Here is a 17,710-nt window from a genome sequence, read left to right on the forward strand (position 1 = left end):
TCGCAGGGTGTGCCCGTGGTACCCAGCAGCGAGCGCGGCGTCCCGAGCGTGTCCGGAGCGGGACGGACCGGGGGTGATGTTCCCCTGCTCCCGACACCGACGGGTGTCTGCAGCCGCCTGGAAGAGGTGAACGAGCCCTTTGCAGCACTGCGAGGAGCTCACACACATCAGCGTTAGCGCTTTTAGGCTCTTCTCTACAAGAGCACAGAGTCTTTACTGAGAACATCTTCAGAGGATCAGTGGAGATTTTATACATACAAGCAGCTTGCTGGTATGGATCCACTTACAGAGGAATTTAAATGAAACCAAAATGCATTTTTCTCGTCAGGTTTTTCAGTATTTTTTTGCTTTCAGGTGTGAGTGTGAAAGTTTGGATGTTCTTATTTCCATAGGGTTTAGGAAGAGATGCTCCAGATGAGTATCTACAGATAAATTAAATGTGCCTGGAAATAATTTTAGGTCCTAGTCCTGCCATTTGCTCTATGCAGAGTAGGAAGAATGCATTTTATTTTGGGTAAGATACGATGAGTAATATCAAACACTGGAACCAGTCAGGAGAAATACTAGTGGGGCTGCAAAAGCCAAGCCTGGAATGACTTGACACATGCTGCATGTTGTGAATACAGCATTAATTATCTACTTTTGGCAGATGCAAAACCCTAGCACAGGTGAATGAGAAATGTCACACTGCAACACCCAGAAATGCAACACTGTGACAGCCAGACCAGCTTTTTCATGCAATTCTGTCACAACCTCCTTCTGCCATAAAGTACAAAATATTGATTTTCCTTGTGCCCTGTCAGTAGGTACCAGGGCAGCCAGGAGGGGAACAATCAATCCCCAAATACCTGAGCCTGGCAAACAATTATCTAAGTTAACTCAGTGAAATTATATATCTACATATTGTTCATGGAACTTATTCTCAAAGTTGAACACCACAGGATATTGCACAAAGTTCCAGGGAGAGCAGGAGGATGAATAATGGTGTAGTCATCCTTTCCTGGCAAAGGTGCTTACGAACACAAGGAGGAGAAGCAGCCCGAGCAGAATGTTTGGAGAACTCTCTGCAGTACCTCAGGGGAGCAGCTATGCTGTGAAGTCATAGTTTTGCCCAAATTAGAGATGAAAAAAAGAGTTTTTGCCACAAGAATTTGGTACTACGCGAGTTCCCATTGTTGTATTCAAGTGCGGGTAGAGGAAAAATATAACAGTGTAGGGAACACGTGGGTAAAGACTAAAAGTACAGCTGAGAAAGGTGAAAAACCAGCACAGTTTGTGGCATGGGAAGCAGTAGATTTGATGCTGGCCTGATCCAAACTCTTGGAAAACGACTTGGCAGGAAAAGTCTCGTACATGAGCTGCGGCTCCTCAGGCTCAGCTTGTCTTGCAGAATTTTATCCACGCTTGTCCACACCCTGTGCCTGCAGTGACACAGCAGCTCTGCTGGCTCACACCTGGGGCTGGAGGCAGAGAGAAGAATGCACTGAAGTGAATCTGGCGATTTGTCCAGATAAACGTGTCTGGGTGTCACCAGGGGTACAACAACCGGCGCTTATTGGCAAAAGCAAGGCACAAATATTTCACTGGAAAGCCAAATTGTGTTAGTCTTTAACCCTTCCCCACATCATTAAAACAGCTGGTCATGAAGCAGGCTGCCTTGAGCTCAGGCATGAACTTCTGTATTTCTGTTTGGGAGGTTTAATTGGAAATTAGTGCTTAAGCATGGTCATGCAAGGAATGGAATGAGTTTTTAAACAGTTACTCTCAGGTGAAGTGTGTGGAAAACGCCAATCACTTGTTTTTTAAAATTTTAAAAGTTTAATAATAATAAAATGGTTATAAGAAGAATAATACAATTAGATTAATAAAGTTTAGAGTTAGGACAATTATAAGACAATAAAAAGCAAAGAATTACGGACATCTGGATGTTCTTGTACACTAAGTCACGAAAAGCATGCTTTGTGAACAAAGGAATTACCCTTAAAACAATACACTTGTTGCATATTCATATATCTTTCATGGTTATGTATACATTCTATTTAAAACAAGAAACTCTGTCTCTTGTATGTCAACTGTTTCCTTTAATCCCCTGGCTTCTTCGAGTCTGAGCAAAGCCTTAAGAAATTAGTTTCTTCTGATAAGAAGCCATAAATTCCTCTCCTTTGGAAGATTTAGGTGTTCCTCGAAGGGAGTATCTCATTCCTAAAAAAAACTCCCCCCACATACATACTCTCTATTTTAACATTATGTTGGAACCTAAAACTATATTTAAGAGAATTAATACAGCATAACTTTCTGACATTACACATATAATATTCCTTGTAATATTTGCGAAAAGCCAATCATAAAATGTGCATTTTTCACACCCAGGAGCCGCCGGGGTCCCTCAGGGGCCGCCGCCCCCCCCAATCCCCTCAGCCGCCGTTTCCCGCCTCCCGCGCTCGCCCCGCCCCGTTGCCAGGCAACGCCCCCTCATCCCTGCTCCCATTGGCTCTCGCCGCCACCGCCCCGCCTTTCCTCCCCGCCCATTGGCTGCTCCCGCGCCGCGCGGGCGCTGCCTCAGCGCGCCGGCCGTGCCGCTGCGCTTTGTCTGGCGGCGGCCGCCGTAGCGCGGCCCGTACGTGGCAGCGGGGCGGCGGCGGCCAATGAGCGGCGGCCCCGTGCGCCGGAAGGGGCGCGGCGCGGGCCGGAAGCGCCGCTCGGTGCCGCCGCCGGTCGCTCCGCCATGTCGCCGGTGCGGGCGGTGCTGGCGCTGCTGGCCGCGCTGGCGGCCCCGGCCGCCGCCTACTTCGTCAGCATCGACGCGCACGCCGAGGAGTGCTTCCTGGAGCGCGTGCCGTCCGGCACCAAGATGGGGCTCATCTTCGAGGTGGCTGAGGGCGGCTTCCTGGACATCGACGTGGAGGTGCGGCGGCGGCGGCCGACCTTGGGGAGCGGCGCCGTCCCGGGGCCGGGCTCGTTCCTGGGGAGCGCGGGGCGGGTGCGGGCTCGGAGCCGCCCGCGGGGTTCGGGCCGGGCCGGAGCGGGGCCGGTCCCGCCCGCCGGGGCTCGGGGCGGCGGGAGCGGCCCCGGGCGGGCCCCGCTGCTTGTGCACCGCCGCACGGGGCTCGCTCGGGCTGTGCCCCGTTCCCTCGGGCTCCCCGCTGCGCTCGGTGCAGCCTCGGCACCGGGGCTGCTCGCTGGAATCAGGGGCTGCCCCGTGAGGAGCAGCGTGCTGCTGCTTGCATCCCAAGGTGTTGTCTCTAATCCGCGTGGTTGGCACCGGGCAAGTTTTGAGCCGGTGCTGATCTTCAAAGAGGAATCAAGTCAGGAGATCGGGAGTACGAGTTGGTTTCATCGTACTACAGAGCAGAGAGGTTTTGTTCGGGATGTCTCAGAGGTGGGAGGTGTTGCTGAGAGCCCTGTACCGGTTGAAAATGACACCAGGCTGTGGCACAGGACAGGGGCTGGTGGCTGCGAGATCCCTTCACGTGTCGCTGGTGGAAGCTCGGCTGCAGTTTGGGCTGGTGGGATGGGAACTGAGGATCACAGTGACCCTGAGAGCTCAGAACTCGGGTGTTCAGTCCATTAGAAATGGTAACTGCAGGAATGCCCGACTGTGTGTCTAAAGTCGATTGGAGAATGTCTTTCTTTCTTTCCTTTTTGTTTTCCTTCAGACATCAGAGATAAGGTTTTCTCTGCAGTTGTTAATTTGCCAAACAGCCAGGATTTGTGGTTTGCTTGTTCTTGACTGCTTATCTCGACCACAGGAGGCCAGGGAGAGAGGCTTTTGCACGACTTTCTTTACCAAGAAGTTTGTGCGGTTTAAAAAGATATTTCTGTGCGAGGAGCTGCACCAGTGAGATGTGGGAGGGAAAGATTGAAGCCTGCCAAAGGAGGCAGATTCCAGATGGTGTTGGTGCCTGTGAGTGGCTGACTGGCAGTGCTGGGATGGTGCATTTAAACCTCTGTGTTTGGAATAAAAACGTGTGATCCTCTTGTTTTCCCCACGCAGATTACAGGCCCCGATAATAAAGGGATTTATAAAGGCGATCGAGAGTCCAGTGGAAAATACACCTTTGCTGCCCACATGGATGGAACTTACAAGTTTTGCTTTAGCAACAGGATGTCCACCATGACTCCCAAGATAGTGATGTTCACTATTGATATCGGGGAAGCTCCCAAGGGGCAAGACATGGAGACAGAAGGTGAGGAAGAGTCCTGGAAGGAACTCGGCTCCAGCTCGGGAGCTTTTCCCTACTTGCATGACTTGGGAACTTGAGTAGGGCTCTCAGGATTCCCGTTCCTCCAGGTGTAATTAGCTGTTCTCCTGCACAGCTAAAGTGGATGTTTTTAGACCTGGTTACACAATTTGAGGCAAAATCACCAGAGAATCCCTCGGCCATCTGCAGACACTAATGCTTCCATCCTTTAGCCCTTCATCAGTGCCATCCTGATTCCTAGTAGGCTCAGCAGTGTGGAGCCTTAGTTGATAAATGTGCTAATATAAAACTTCTCCCATAGCTGTGTAAATGACTGTTTTATCTGCAGCCTTTTGTCCTGTACCTGTGTTCATCTCTTACACTTTCCTCTAGGTGGTGGAGATACCTGGGATGGTATGTGGACTGCTTTTTGAAAGCTCCTTAGCATCTTGTCTCTGGCACATGTTCATTCACTAACAGCTAACTTGGCTTTTTCTCTGTAACATTGGTTTGGAGCATGAGAATGTCTTTTTAATAAACTACCCAAAAGGTCTGATTCTGAGCAATGCTGAGCACCTGCAGGCTCCCTTTGGCAGGTTTATACCCTGAGCAGCTCTTGGGATCAGGTCCTTGCACTGGCCATGGCAGTTTGTCCTCAGGTGGTTATTTATGGCTGACAGAAGATTTAATCAGTTTAGGTGAAATTGAGCTAAAACATTGAACATCCAAGAATGCTGGATGTTTCTGGCAGAATTTGCTTTCTATTGCTAAAGGGGATGTTGAGTAAGAAAAAGTTTTGAAAGCAATAAGCTGCTTGTAGGTTATGAATTATTACTGATGTATCAGGGGAAAAACTCAAACTTGTCATTTGCTGTAAAAAAAAATGAATGTATTGCGTAGCAAGTTACAAAGTTTATTTAGCAATTGCTGACTGTAGCTAGAAAGATAACCAATTCTTATTTTCTATTTTAGCAAGTAAATAACTTGGGCATTGAGTGCTTGATGTCACTTAAAAAGTAGCACATTCCTAACTTTGGATTTTTTTAAAAAGACTCACTTAAATATTTTATTGAGTCTGCATGTATCTGTTGTAAAGAGTATTAGTGCGATAAGACAATTTTCTGAAGTGAATTTTTGGAGTGGTTTTAGGCTATCCCTGCAACTGTAGTTTCTTCTCTTACTAATAAACTGCATTTACTGCAATGACCAGTTGGCCATGAAAATAAGGGATTTGAATGAGAAAAGTGAGCGTGGTTTGCACAACTATTTGGATTTTAGTTGTAACTTGTATAAATGTTATTCTCTGGTCCTCTCTTTTGACTGTTCCCCACAAGGTGTGTGTTTTGAATAGCTCTATTTTCAGACTGTGATCTGAAACACTTAATTTACACATAAAGCTGTAGTAAGGTAGCTTCCAAATCAACTATGTCCCTTGAAAGGAAAATATGTTGGGTTTTGTGACTTTTAAAGAGAGCTGATTGCCCAGGGCATGTCTGTGGAATGGCACCTCCACCTGATGCTAGAAAACTTGGCAATTGACTTGCCTAATTTATAAATTTGTGATGGACAGTTCTTTGAGTGTGGCAGCATTAAAAAAGATCCTGTGATTGACAGTCAAACCACTAAATCTGACATCTCTGAGCCTGCCATTTGCTGAACTGTCTCAAGCTGGTTTTGTGCTACTGGTTTGGTGTTTAACTCCTCTCCTGCTTTCACAACACCACAAGGGAAGGCTGTGCCAGGCCCCCTGGGCATTGTGCCCCCTGAATGCTGGATTTCAGCTGACCTTGAAGATCACAGGATGTGATTTTTTTTTTGCTAAAGAAAGCGATCTCATAATTTGCCAGCATCATGATCTTGAGCTAAATTCTCAGTCATTCTATTTTTGCAAGCTTAACAACTAGGAAAAGCTGTCATGTTAAGATAGTTTGCTTGGAATATATTGGATGATATTGGCAAAATAGATATTAGTGTGTGGTATTGGTCTCGTGCATTCTTCCATTGTGTTCTCCTGGAAAAATTTGTGCACACTGGAAATGTGGGATCTGTACTGAGTCTGAATTGTCTCCTCCTGTTTGGATGTGGAGAAATATTTTCCCACTTGTTAAACATCACAGAGACACATTAGGGAAACTGGTGCTGCAGAAACTGAACTTGGCTGTAAGGCTAGAAAGTGTTCAGCTGTACTGTCAGACTTTCTGCAGCAGGAAATTACTTTTAACTGCTCATCAATTCACTGAAATAATTTTTTCCAGTCATTAACAGAATTTCTGATGCTTCTGAAATTATTCTGCAGCTCATCAGAACAAGCTAGAAGAGATGATTAACGAGTTAGCAGTGGCCATGACGGCTGTGAAGCACGAGCAGGAGTACATGGAAGTCCGTGAAAGGATACACAGAGCAAGTAGGTGCCTGACTCAGTCAATGCCTGCTCCCCTCTCCAGGGAGCCTGCAAATGGTCATTTAAACATGAGTGTTGCCCTGATTTTTAAAAGTGTTACGTTTTCTTTTATAGTTCTTGTGAAAGTTTTAAAGTTCTCATAAAACTTCTTCAGCCTTCTGATAACGTTTACATATTTGAGAGTCAGAGTTCCCACACAATTTCATGTAGAAATAGAATAGTTTAGTTATTTCTCTGTGAGTGGAGAGAAATGATTGATTGATCTTTGGATCAGTGTGGTTGGAGAGGTGGTAATTCCATCCTCCAATCCACGGTCACCTTTGGAATTCTATAAATACCAGATGTTCGAATAAAAGTGGATCTTTTTCTCTTTTAAACTTACCAGGCTTCTGTGTACTCATTTCGTGTCCAATAGTGACACTTGAGTCCATGAAAGCTTTTCCAAGTGACTTCAAAAATAATTTAAATCCTGCAGGCCGTGCCCATGGAGTAAGGAATGTAGATTTTGCTTGCAGTCATCTTTAAATTGGCTTCATAGTGTGGTTGTTATACAAAATAAGATTTGCTTAAGTGATGTAAATTTTGTAGTTGTTTGAATTCTGTATTCATGCAGATACCAGTGATGATATCATTTAATCCACCTCCAAGGACATGGTAAACCATGGGATGGTTTTAAACTGAAAGGCAGGAGGTTTAGATCAGATACTGGGGAAAAATTCCTCCCTGGGAGCGTGGCACAGCCCTGGCACAGCGTGCCCAGAGAAACTGTGGCTGCCCCATCCCTGGAGGTGCCCAAGGAAGGTGTCCTTGCCCATGGCAGGGCGTGAGACTGGATGAGTTTTTAGGTCCTCTCCAACCCAAACCATTCCATTATTTGGTTCCCAAACTTTGGTTGAACTGTTATTTCACCATTGAACTGGATGTGGCTTAATAATTGAGCCAAAGTCTCTTTTTAAAACATTTTGTTGAAATAGAGCAGAACTACTGTTGCTTTCATGAGTGAGAATCAAGGACAAGTATTTTGCATGTGAAAACACAACATTATATAAAAGCACTGTCTCTTCATTAATTTGAAGCTCTGAATATCTCCAGTTTCGTGACATTTGTTACTAATGGTCTGATTTAAGAAAAATCTGAATGTTAGGACCAAAGATGGTGACCCTTCAGAGGTCAGAAGTTCCTGCTTGACTCTGAAAAAGCAGGAGGCTTTGTTTGGCAGCTCAGAGGCCAGAAGGGTGGGCAGAACTGAGAAAGATGCTGCAGTGTATGTCCAAAGTGGGTTTAAAAACAAATTGTTCAGAAAAATCCCCCTCAGCTCTCATCTCTGAGGCTGCAGGGACACCTGTGATGACCTGACACAAACCCAGTGCTTCGTGTGCAGTGCTCAGTTTCACAGCAGAATGTTTTCAGTTTAAATGCTTTGTTACTTACTACTTTTTTCTTCTTTTTTTTTTTTTTCCCCAACAGTTAATGACAACACAAACAGCAGAGTGGTTCTTTGGTCATTCTTTGAAGCCCTTGTACTAGTTGCCATGACACTGGGACAAATCTACTACCTGAAGAGGTTTTTTGAAGTCCGAAGGGTGGTGTAAGATCCTTCTGTGGTCTCAGATTTCAGTTCACTCTCTACCAAACATCCTGGTCACAAAAAAAAAAAAGTCATTTAGTTTCTGAACCCTCTTTACTGAACTATAAAACTTATTTGCTTATATTCCTTCCTAGTTAAGAAAAAAAAAAAGAATTGTTTTTATATATCTTCTGTAGCAAAAGCTGTGCTGAAATCTTGTCACTTTATTGGCATCATTTTGTTCCACTGAGATCTGCCCAGTCTGTGTGCTAAGCAAGGTCCAGGCAAGCTGCAAACTCTGTAACTCACTCTAGTAACAAGCTGTTCTGTCTTTTCTAACTTTTTTCCCTGTTTCCACAAGCACTTGCAGTTCTGTCCAGGGAAACGGTACAAGGCCCTAAGGTGACTGTTTGCATCCTTAACCCTGCAGTAGGTGTTATAAAATTGAAATAATCCCTTCTCCACTCACAGAAACTGCCAAGGAAAAGGTTAAAATTCACACCTAGTTGCTATTTAAAAGATACTCATCAGCAACTGTCTTAATGATATCAACTTCTTCCCAAAGTTCTTTTTAATTAAATAGTTTATACGAAAATGCTTTTTTTTTTTTTCTCCTCCTCTCATCACCAAATGTTCCTTACACGGTTTTTAGTCTCTCAGAGGTTTTATTTGGAAGCCAATTGTGTGCAGTGTCTTGGCAAACACTCGTGAACCCTTTGGCTTTTGCAGGTCCAAAGCTCAGACTGTTTGCCCAGTGCCCAGGGCAGAAATGTTCAGGAAATCTGGATTCCTGAGGCCAAAGGGTTCTGGATTTGGGGGTTCAATCCACGCTATGCAGCCCTTGTATTTAAGTGCAGTGGCAAACTCTGCCATGATCTGATCAGAATTAGCATAATGCTAAATACTGGTGTGTTTTCTTTTTTCAGGCACATGTAGATTTGTTTTTGTATAAAGTTACTTTCCTCAGTTATCTGATGATTGGTTTAAAAATTTAAGAAGCGTCTGATGTGGGTGCTGAGCCAGGATTATGTTGTGACTGATGTATATTAGTTGTAATCATTTTTGGGGGTGGGGTGGGGTCTTTTCCAGGGGGGATCCTCTACAAGTAACACACAACAGTTTTGTACAATTAATTTAAAATTTGTTACAGGTTTTCATGTTCCAGGTAAAGTTTTTTCAACCTCGGGCAAACACTTGCAGCAGTTCTTCAGAGAGGTGGCTGTTACACCTTATTGCAACTGTTGTGTGCCAATATTTTTGTGTAAAACACTGAAAATTGAATTCTAAGATGTACATTTAAAAATTGCTCGTGAATCTAAATATGACCCAGGTTCGATAAATAAACAAATTCTTTAAAAAAATAAAAAGCGGCTTTGGTTTTTTTTTTTTCTTTTTTTTTTTAGGGTTGGTACCTTAAGAAGTACAGATTAAAACAAAGGGGGTTTTATAAATTAGTCGTTTAGTGGTGGCCATAAAGTGAGCCACAAGAAGTTCCATATCAAAGGGAGGAAGAACTTTCCAGGCAGGATTCTCTCTCTGTGCAGACATCCCAAACCCACCTGGCTGTGATCCTGTGTCACCTGCTTATTGACCATGCCTGGGCACGGGGCTCGGACTGGATGACCGCAGAGTTTCCTCACAATCCTAACGATTCTGTCATTCCCGGCTTTCTTAGGATATCGGGAATTTACCCCCAGTCCATCCTGCTTTGGGGGCAGGTAGAATAAATATCAGGTAGCTCTGCCCTACATCTTAGGTTTGGCGTAGTGGTGTGGCACAGCGCTGCTGTAAGACCGGCAGAAATACTCTTTGCGACAGGCAGCTCGCCACAGAAATGTGAATTTTCTATAAAATCCGAAGTTTTCACCGGGGGGCGGCGGAACTGAAGTGCGGCGGAACGGGAGGTGCCGCGGCTGTTTCCGCCGGGCGCCGCCGGCGCGGGCCAAGATGGCGGCGGCGGCTGAGGGCGGCTGGGGCTCGCTGCCGGTGCCGCTGAGCCCGGGCGTGCTGCGGGCGCTGCGGCAGCTCCGCTTCCACCAAATGACCCCGGTGCAGGTGCGGGGCCCCGCGGCACGCCCGGGAAGGGGAGGCCGGGCTGAGGGAGGAGGGCGCGGGCGGCGCCTGGAGCGCCTGGGCCGGTGGCGGCCGCAGCCGGGAGCTGGAGCAGCGAGAAGCCGCAGCCGTGGCTTTCCCACCGGCTCCGCTCCAGCTCTGATGTCTCGGAGGAGTTTTCACCTCTTGGAGATTTACTACCGCTTCACCTCCTCACCTGGTTCTTCTCTCTTTTCAGTCTGCGACCATCCCGCTCTTCATGAGTAACAAAGATGTGGCTGCAGAAGCGGTGAGTGCTTCTCCTTCGTGCAGTTCGTTGTTTTCCAGGCTTCTCTCGAGCTGAGGGAGGGCTGACGCTCTTTCCACTCTTCCAGGTCACAGGCAGTGGGAAAACCTTGGCGTTTGTGATTCCCATACTGGAAATTCTTCTCAGACGGGAGGAAAAGTTAAAGAAAATGCAGGTGAGATTAAAAGACAAACTACCGAGGATACTTTTATGATGTGCCAATAAGATTTGAGAACTTCAAGAAAACATCCATAAGGAAAATTGCCCACACAGAGTGACTGTGTGCTCAGCTCTTCAGTGTAACAGCAACAATAAACTGTTTAAAACTTTGAATTAAATATGGGGTGCTCTCATTGCACTTAGATACAGCTTCTCTGGCATGAACAGAACAGGGTTCTGAGCTGCTGGAACGATGTCCCAAAATATGGAATGCACTGGTACACTGCAAGTGTTGAATGCTTTTTAGCATCCATTGGCCTTGAATACATTTTAGTGTGCAGGGAACTTCAGTGTCATTTGCTGGTAAATGTCATTATTAGATGCTGCTCTTTCAGCAGAGATATTTTACACATTGATACAGAGTCTTTCATAGACATTTTGGGATGTTTTTTAAATCTTTACTGTATTTCTGTGGAAATGTTTTGTCTGAAACCAGGCTCAAAATCATGGCTTCTATTAATTTAGCTTGAAAGGGAGGATTCTCCCCAAATCTTTCTTTTTTTTTCCTCCCCACAAATTCCTGATTTTCACGTGCAGGTTGGAGCTATAATTATTACACCAACGAGGGAATTGGCCATTCAGATTGATGAGGTGCTGTCACATTTCACAAAACACTTCCCCATGTTCAGGTGGGTGACCTTCAGCATTTCCATGCCCACAATTCCTTCTGTCAGTCATGACCCAGCAAAGCTTAAAGATGACCCAAATCTTTCTGTTTTATTGTTTTAGTCAGATTCTTTTAATTGGTGGAAGGAACCCCATGGAAGATGTTGAGAAGTTCAAGGAGCATGGGTGAGCTGTTTGTTTGTCAGTGTCTCAGAGCTGTGGTTTTCTCCTTGTCAGGGTTTTCAGCCCAGAGCTGTGGTCCTGCTGGTGCTGGAATGGGATTGTGCTGCCAGAATCCTTTGGGGTGAGCTGGGAAATTGTGGGGTCTGTTCCTGGAGTGAGGTACAGTGTGAGGAGAGGCTCTTATGTGACACCAGCACCATTTATCTGCTGTTTGGATGAAGAACAGAGCTGAAAAGTGTCTTCAGTGAATATTTCACTTCTCCCTGCTCATTAATTTCCTGGGATTGTTTGGTGCTGATACTGATGATGGAGTTTTGAAGGAGTCCTGTTTGCCCCAGGCTTTTTATGGAGGTACCAAATATTTCCTGCAGCTGATAGCTGCTTTCCATACTTTCTGTTTATATTCCAAAATTTTATTGCCACGGGGGATGTGCTTTCCCCTCATGCCATGGCACCTGAAATACGGCTGCAGTTAAAAGTGATGGAATGAAATTGTTTTGGTGAAGAATGCAGGGCTGTGCTGGGATAACAATATCAGGAGTTCTCCCAGATTCCTCACCCTGTATTGAGGGAATTGCTGTGTGTGTGCACCAACAGTGGCAACATCATCGTGGCCACCCCGGGCCGCCTGGAGGATCTGTTCAGGAGGAAAGCTGACGGGCTGGACCTTGCCAGCTGTGTGAAGGCTCTGGATGTGCTGGTGTTGGATGAAGCAGACAGACTTCTAGATATGGGCTTTGAAGCAAGGTATTGAAATAATAAATTCTGGTGGTTCTTCTGCAGTTTTAAATTAGTTGGTGTGTGATGGATGTGAATGAGCGTGGCCTGCAATGGCCTCCGAAGTTAATTTGTTCTGTTTTTTTTTTTTTTTTTAATTTCTGAATTTGTTCTTTCATCTTTGCTCTGTTAGTACACAAAGCAGTTGCTAGGGGGGGAAGAGAATCAGGAAATGTGGAACCTCAATGAATATGGAATCTCCTTTATTGAGATCTATGTTAGCCTATCTCCAGTAATGCTTGGTTCAATATCATTATTTGTACTCCAGAAATATAAATACATTTATATGTACTTATATTAAAGTACATATACTTTAATGTATAAAACACTTAACATGTTAACCAATAAACACTTTAACCAATAAAGCACTTTAACCAATAAAGTTTGATCTCTGTTTTCTCTTTCTCTCAGAGTTAAGAGAATTATTTCAATAGAAGTTTGACATGTGATAACAAAGCCTAAACTCCTTTCCAGTGATGAAACCTCTTCCTGAGGGAAGCCTCGTGACAGTTACATTTTCCATGTGCTTACTTACAGCTTGAATGCCATTCTGGACTTTTTGCCCAAGCAGAGGAGGACAGGTCTGTTCTCAGCTACCCAGACCCAGGAGGTGGAGAACCTGGTGAGGGCAGGGCTGCGGAACCCCGTCCGCATCTCGGTCAAGGAGAAGGGAGTGGCAGCCAGCAACACCCAGAAAACCCCAACACGCCTGGAGAACTACTACATGGTGTGAGCCTGGGCTCTGACCGAGCTCCCTGGCCCTTCTTCCTGCTTCCATCAATGAGATTTTAAGTTTTGACCACTTAGAATCACGTTAACAGGAAAGCCAAAGTCCATTTTCTTATGTTTTTCTTTTACATTTTTCAGGTCTGCAGAGCAGATGAAAAATTTAACCAGTTGGTGCATTTTCTTCGGCAGCACAAACAGGAAAAACATCTGGTCTTTTTCAGGTAATTGTGTTTCATTGTGAGAACAGTTTGGTGTTTCATTACCTAAATTCCAGAGCTGTACCCTTTGTTGCAAAGGACACAACTATTTTCAAAGTGATTTTGAGAGCTGTTTTTTATAAAACGGTGCCTAAAAAAGAGATTAATCATTGCTTCATGTCAGGATTGTGTTATTAAGCAAAACATAAATTTTTAAAGTAAGACATTATAGGTGATTATATATTAATATATATATATATATATATATATATACATATATATATATAAAATATATTATATAATATATATAATATATTATATATTATATATTATATATTATATATTATATATTAATAATATATTATATATTAATTATAAAAATTATGTGCATGTTTTAAATAAAAATCGTATATAGTTTTGAAAGACCTTGGGAAACTCTAGCTTGATTGTCTAAACCGGATTAAAAATGCAGCAAAACCTTTTGCTTTATTCCTGTCTTTATCACAACAGCACGTGTGCCTGTGTGGAATACTATGGGAAGGCTCTGGAATCCTTAATTAAGCAGGTGAAAATAATGAGCATCCATGGGAAAATGAAGCACAAGCGTAACAAGATTTTCACGGAGTTCCGTAAGCTCCCAGGGTAAGAAGGCTGAACCAGCCTGAAGCAGAACAGTGAGGGGAGGTGGTTGTGTCTGACTGTTCTGCTGCCTGGTGTGGAAGGGTGGCTCAGGTGAAGGATTCTCCAGGCTGGTTCTGAGTCACAAATTGTGCTGAGGTACACAAAGTGCAACCAAAAACAAAGGGAAAATGTGACCCGAGCATCTGCACCCTGCTTCAGATAATCCATGTGGCAGCACAGGAGGTGAGCACACAGGAGGTGAGCACACGGCACTGTCACTTGCTATAATCACACATTAGCCCTGATGTTTAAACAAACTGGTGGCAAAAATAAGCTTTTCCTATGAGCAGCCAGAGTGGAAACCCAGGCTATTACTTTATTAGTGGATGAACAAGAACATGGTAACACAGTGCTGTAACCTACCCACAGAGTGTTCTTTGGCAGCTTTGCAGGATGCTGTTAAGAAACTCTTGCCTCATCCAACTGTCATTTTTGTTATTGCATGGGACCTGAGTTTTATCTTTTTGTATTGTGAGAAAAATAATTACCAGCAGATTGTAAGAACAGCTGTTGAAAAGAACAGCGTGGCAGTTCTGCTAAAATTGTCACTCAAGTCTTAAGTCTTTTATTTAAACATTTATTATAGTGCATTCAGCTGTGGTGGATGCAGTGCTGATTTAAAATTTGAATTTTAATGGAGAATTAATTTGTCTTAGAAATGCAATATAGATCAAAATAATTTTCATTATGTTATTTAGAATTTTAGTTGGTGAAACCTGCAATTACCTTATATTTTGTCTCTTAAAATACCCCAAATGTTTTAAAATGTTTTATTGCTCACTCTCCAGTGAAGGTGCAGAACACACAGCTGTCAGGAGGCTGGCTCTTCTCAAATGACAGGTTCATGAAAATACACTTTTCCTTCTTGCTAGGGGCATTTTGGTGTGCACAGATGTGATGGCCCGTGGCATTGACATTCCAGAAGTGCACTGGGTGTTGCAGTACGACCCACCCAGCAGTGCCAGGTACAACTTCAAATCTTGAGATCCTTTTTTTTTTTTTCTCTGTGGTCTTGTTACTGTACTGCTCAGGTTTCAGCTGGGAACAAAAAAACTGCATAAAACACATTTAATCACTTCTGGAGGTTAATCTGACAGAACACAATGCAGGAGAAAGGGAGGCTGGAACAGTGCAGGTTTTGTTGTCACTGCTGTGAATTGAAATGACCTTGTGGTGTGTAGGTGTCAGGGGAGTGATCGTCACATCTGTGTGCACAGGTGACTCTGGGGTAAGGCTTTGTGTGAGAATATCAGAGAAGGAGTGAGAGATGACACTGGAGTGAAGGAGAACAGAGATGAGAGCAGGGACTGAGCTCTTCAAGGAACTGAAACTCACAGAAAAGCAGCTTTTCCATGGATTCCATAATTCTTCCTCCAACTTGCTTCAACTTCACTCCCAAAACAGACACCCCTTGCTTTAGCGTAACAATTGAGTGGGATTGCCATAGATCTCTCGTGTTACACTTTGCTAATTCCTGTTGCTTTAGTTTAGTGTTTTCCATCCCACAAGATTTTCCCTTTTGCTGCCCAGTGCTTCCAAACCCAGCTGAGCTCTCCTGCCGGGTTCTTTCAGTGCCTTCGTGCATCGCTGCGGTCGCACGGCGCGGATCGGCAACGTGGGCAGCGCTCTGGTGTTTTTGCTTCCCATGGAAGAATCCTACGTGAACTTCCTCTCAATCAACCAAAAGGTGAGTAGGCTTTTATTCTACCCCAAAGCAGGAAAGAGGAAGGGCACAGACTTACTGATAGGAGCTTTGAAATCAGAATTTGTAGAACTTGGGGTCATACATGGTAATATTTTAGCAGAGATGCAGAATTAAAAGACAAGAGCTCCTTATTAATCACAAAATACAGCTGGAACATGAAACTCCAGTGTTACCCACTGGGTTTGTAAGAGGAACATGTGATGCAGTGAGTAAGGAAAGGCCTTTTGTTCCTAAGGGTGTGGATTGAGCATTTGCAGGAGGGCAGTGCTGTTTTAGGGTCCTGCCCCAGGCCTGCCACCAGCAGCTGACACCCTGCAGCCTCTCTGCTCTTCACTTACAACTCCTACAATCTCCCTGCCTGCTCCTGCCTCTGTGGCAGGAATTCTCTGGAGACCTCCTAGTCAGACCAGAGCTTGACAAAGCAGGAGATGAAGATGTTGCCTCTGTGGAGCTGCAGTGTGAGAACTCTGCTGGGCCAGGAGCTGCTGTGTGGGGCTGGTGGTCAGCTCGTGTGTTGGAGTGACCAAAGGGAAAGGGGCTCAAAGCTGACAGAGGATTAACTGTGCAGGAAAGGTGTGTTTGAGGTTTCACAGTACATTCCACATCACTCAAACTTTTCCTTTGGTCTTCTTTATTTTCTGGTTCCCAGTGTCCCATGCAGGAAATGAAACCGCAGACAAATGTGTTGGATCTTCTTCCCAAGCTGAAGTCCATGGCCCTGGCTGACAGGGCAATGTTTGAGAAAGGGATGAAAGCCTTTGTGTCTTACGTCCAGGCTTATGCCAAACACGAATGCAATCTGATCTTCCGGATCAAAGGTAATTCCAGCAGGCCTGGTGTCCCTCACTGTTTTTCTCAGGTAACAAAAGTATGGTGGTGTTGTGCAAAAGCTTCAGCTTCTGATTTTTGATTTCACATTCACTTCCTGCACCATCAGATTTTGACAAAACTCCTATTTTTTTCAAGCAACTTGTTTCAAGAGAAAACACTCAATTAAAGCACAAATGAAAGTGACTTAATATTGTTGTTAGTATTAAGGTATAGAGTGCAAACAATACGTTAAAATAATGTTGACTTTTTTTTTTATTTTCTCAGTTAAATAAACTTTTTATCGAGCAGGAAACTGACTTCATAATCTTTATTTCAACAGATCTGGATTTTGCCAGTCTTGCCAGAGGTTTTGCATTGTTAAAAATGCCAAAGATGCCTGAATTAAGAGGAAAATGTTTTCCAGACTTTACTCCAGTCACTGTCAATACAGACTCCATTTCATTTAAGGATAAAAACAGAGAAAAGCAGAGACAAAAGAAATTAGAAGAACAAAGAAAAGAAAGAGAGGAAAATCAAGGGAAAAAGAAATTTGTAAAGAACAAAGCATGGTCAAAGCAGAAAGCCAAGAGGGAGAAGAAAAAGAAAGTAACAGCTAAAAGGAAGCGTGAAGAGGTAACTGTGTCCATTCCCTTAAACCCCAAGTGGGTGCTGTAGTCTTGCCACTGGGAGAGAGCCTGGGATTTTAGTGTGGTGGAACTGATGGCTGTGAAATAACCCTTTAAGACTTGGACAAGCAACACTTAAAAAATTATAGAGGTTTTTCAAGCCAAACTCAGCACTGGTGCTGGTCACTAATAGGATTTTTATTTCTCAGAAGTCTGAAGATAATTTTGTCAGTTTTCAGCAAGTGTAGCTGAGAGTTACAGTTGCTTGGGTAGGAACTGAATATTAATTCCTGCTTGGATATTTCTGGCAAACTCTGACTTGTAATCTTCCCTTGTGTTCAACTGTATACAATGAAAACCTTTTGGTGTTGTGTTTAATTTGTTGTTTTCAACTTCCAACAGGGCTCTGATATTGAAGATGAGGATATGGAAGAGTTGCTGAATGACACAAGACTCTTAAAAAGATTAAAAAAGGGAAAAATTAGTGAAGAAGAGTTTGAGAAGAAACTAACAGGCAACCACAGGTTCAAAGCAGGAACTATTGAGGACATAGAATCTGAAGGCTGACAGTTACTCTAACCACATTTTTACATTAAAACACTGCTTATTTCAATAAAATCAGATTTCTATAAAAAATAGAGAACAAAATACCTCTATAAAAAGAGAGCTGATCTAATTTCTTCCCAGAGA

At 44.0% G+C, this 17,710-nt stretch overlaps 2 protein-coding genes across 2 annotated transcripts; both read left to right on the top strand.

Moving 5' to 3' along the window:
• The first annotated feature begins 2,694 nt into the window (after nt 1-2,694).
• On the top strand, nt 2,695-9,516 carry TMED2 (transmembrane p24 trafficking protein 2). The gene is made up of 4 exons (XM_021532779.2): nt 2,695-2,905; nt 3,995-4,187; nt 6,478-6,585; nt 8,050-9,516. The coding sequence occupies exons 1-4, from the start codon at nt 2,726-2,728 to the stop codon at nt 8,172-8,174; spliced, it is 606 nt and encodes a 201-aa protein (XP_021388454.1). The 5' UTR covers nt 2,695-2,725; the 3' UTR covers nt 8,175-9,516.
• A 569-nt stretch (nt 9,517-10,085) lies between these two features.
• Nucleotides 10,086-17,670, top strand: DDX55 (DEAD-box helicase 55). The gene is made up of 14 exons (XM_021532780.2): nt 10,086-10,204; nt 10,440-10,490; nt 10,576-10,662; nt 11,244-11,335; nt 11,436-11,498; nt 12,093-12,242; nt 12,810-12,999; nt 13,140-13,222; nt 13,709-13,840; nt 14,752-14,844; nt 15,452-15,566; nt 16,234-16,402; nt 16,735-17,027; nt 17,423-17,670. Exons 1-14 carry the CDS (start codon nt 10,097-10,099, stop codon nt 17,585-17,587), a joined length of 1,791 nt encoding a protein of 596 aa, XP_021388455.1. The 5' UTR covers nt 10,086-10,096; the 3' UTR covers nt 17,588-17,670.
• The last annotated feature ends 40 nt before the right edge of the window (nt 17,671-17,710 follow it).

The sequence above is a fragment of the Lonchura striata genome, chromosome 18, assembly GCF_046129695.1.
Source record: "Lonchura striata isolate bLonStr1 chromosome 18, bLonStr1.mat, whole genome shotgun sequence".
NCBI lineage: Eukaryota > Metazoa > Chordata > Aves > Passeriformes > Estrildidae > Lonchura > Lonchura striata.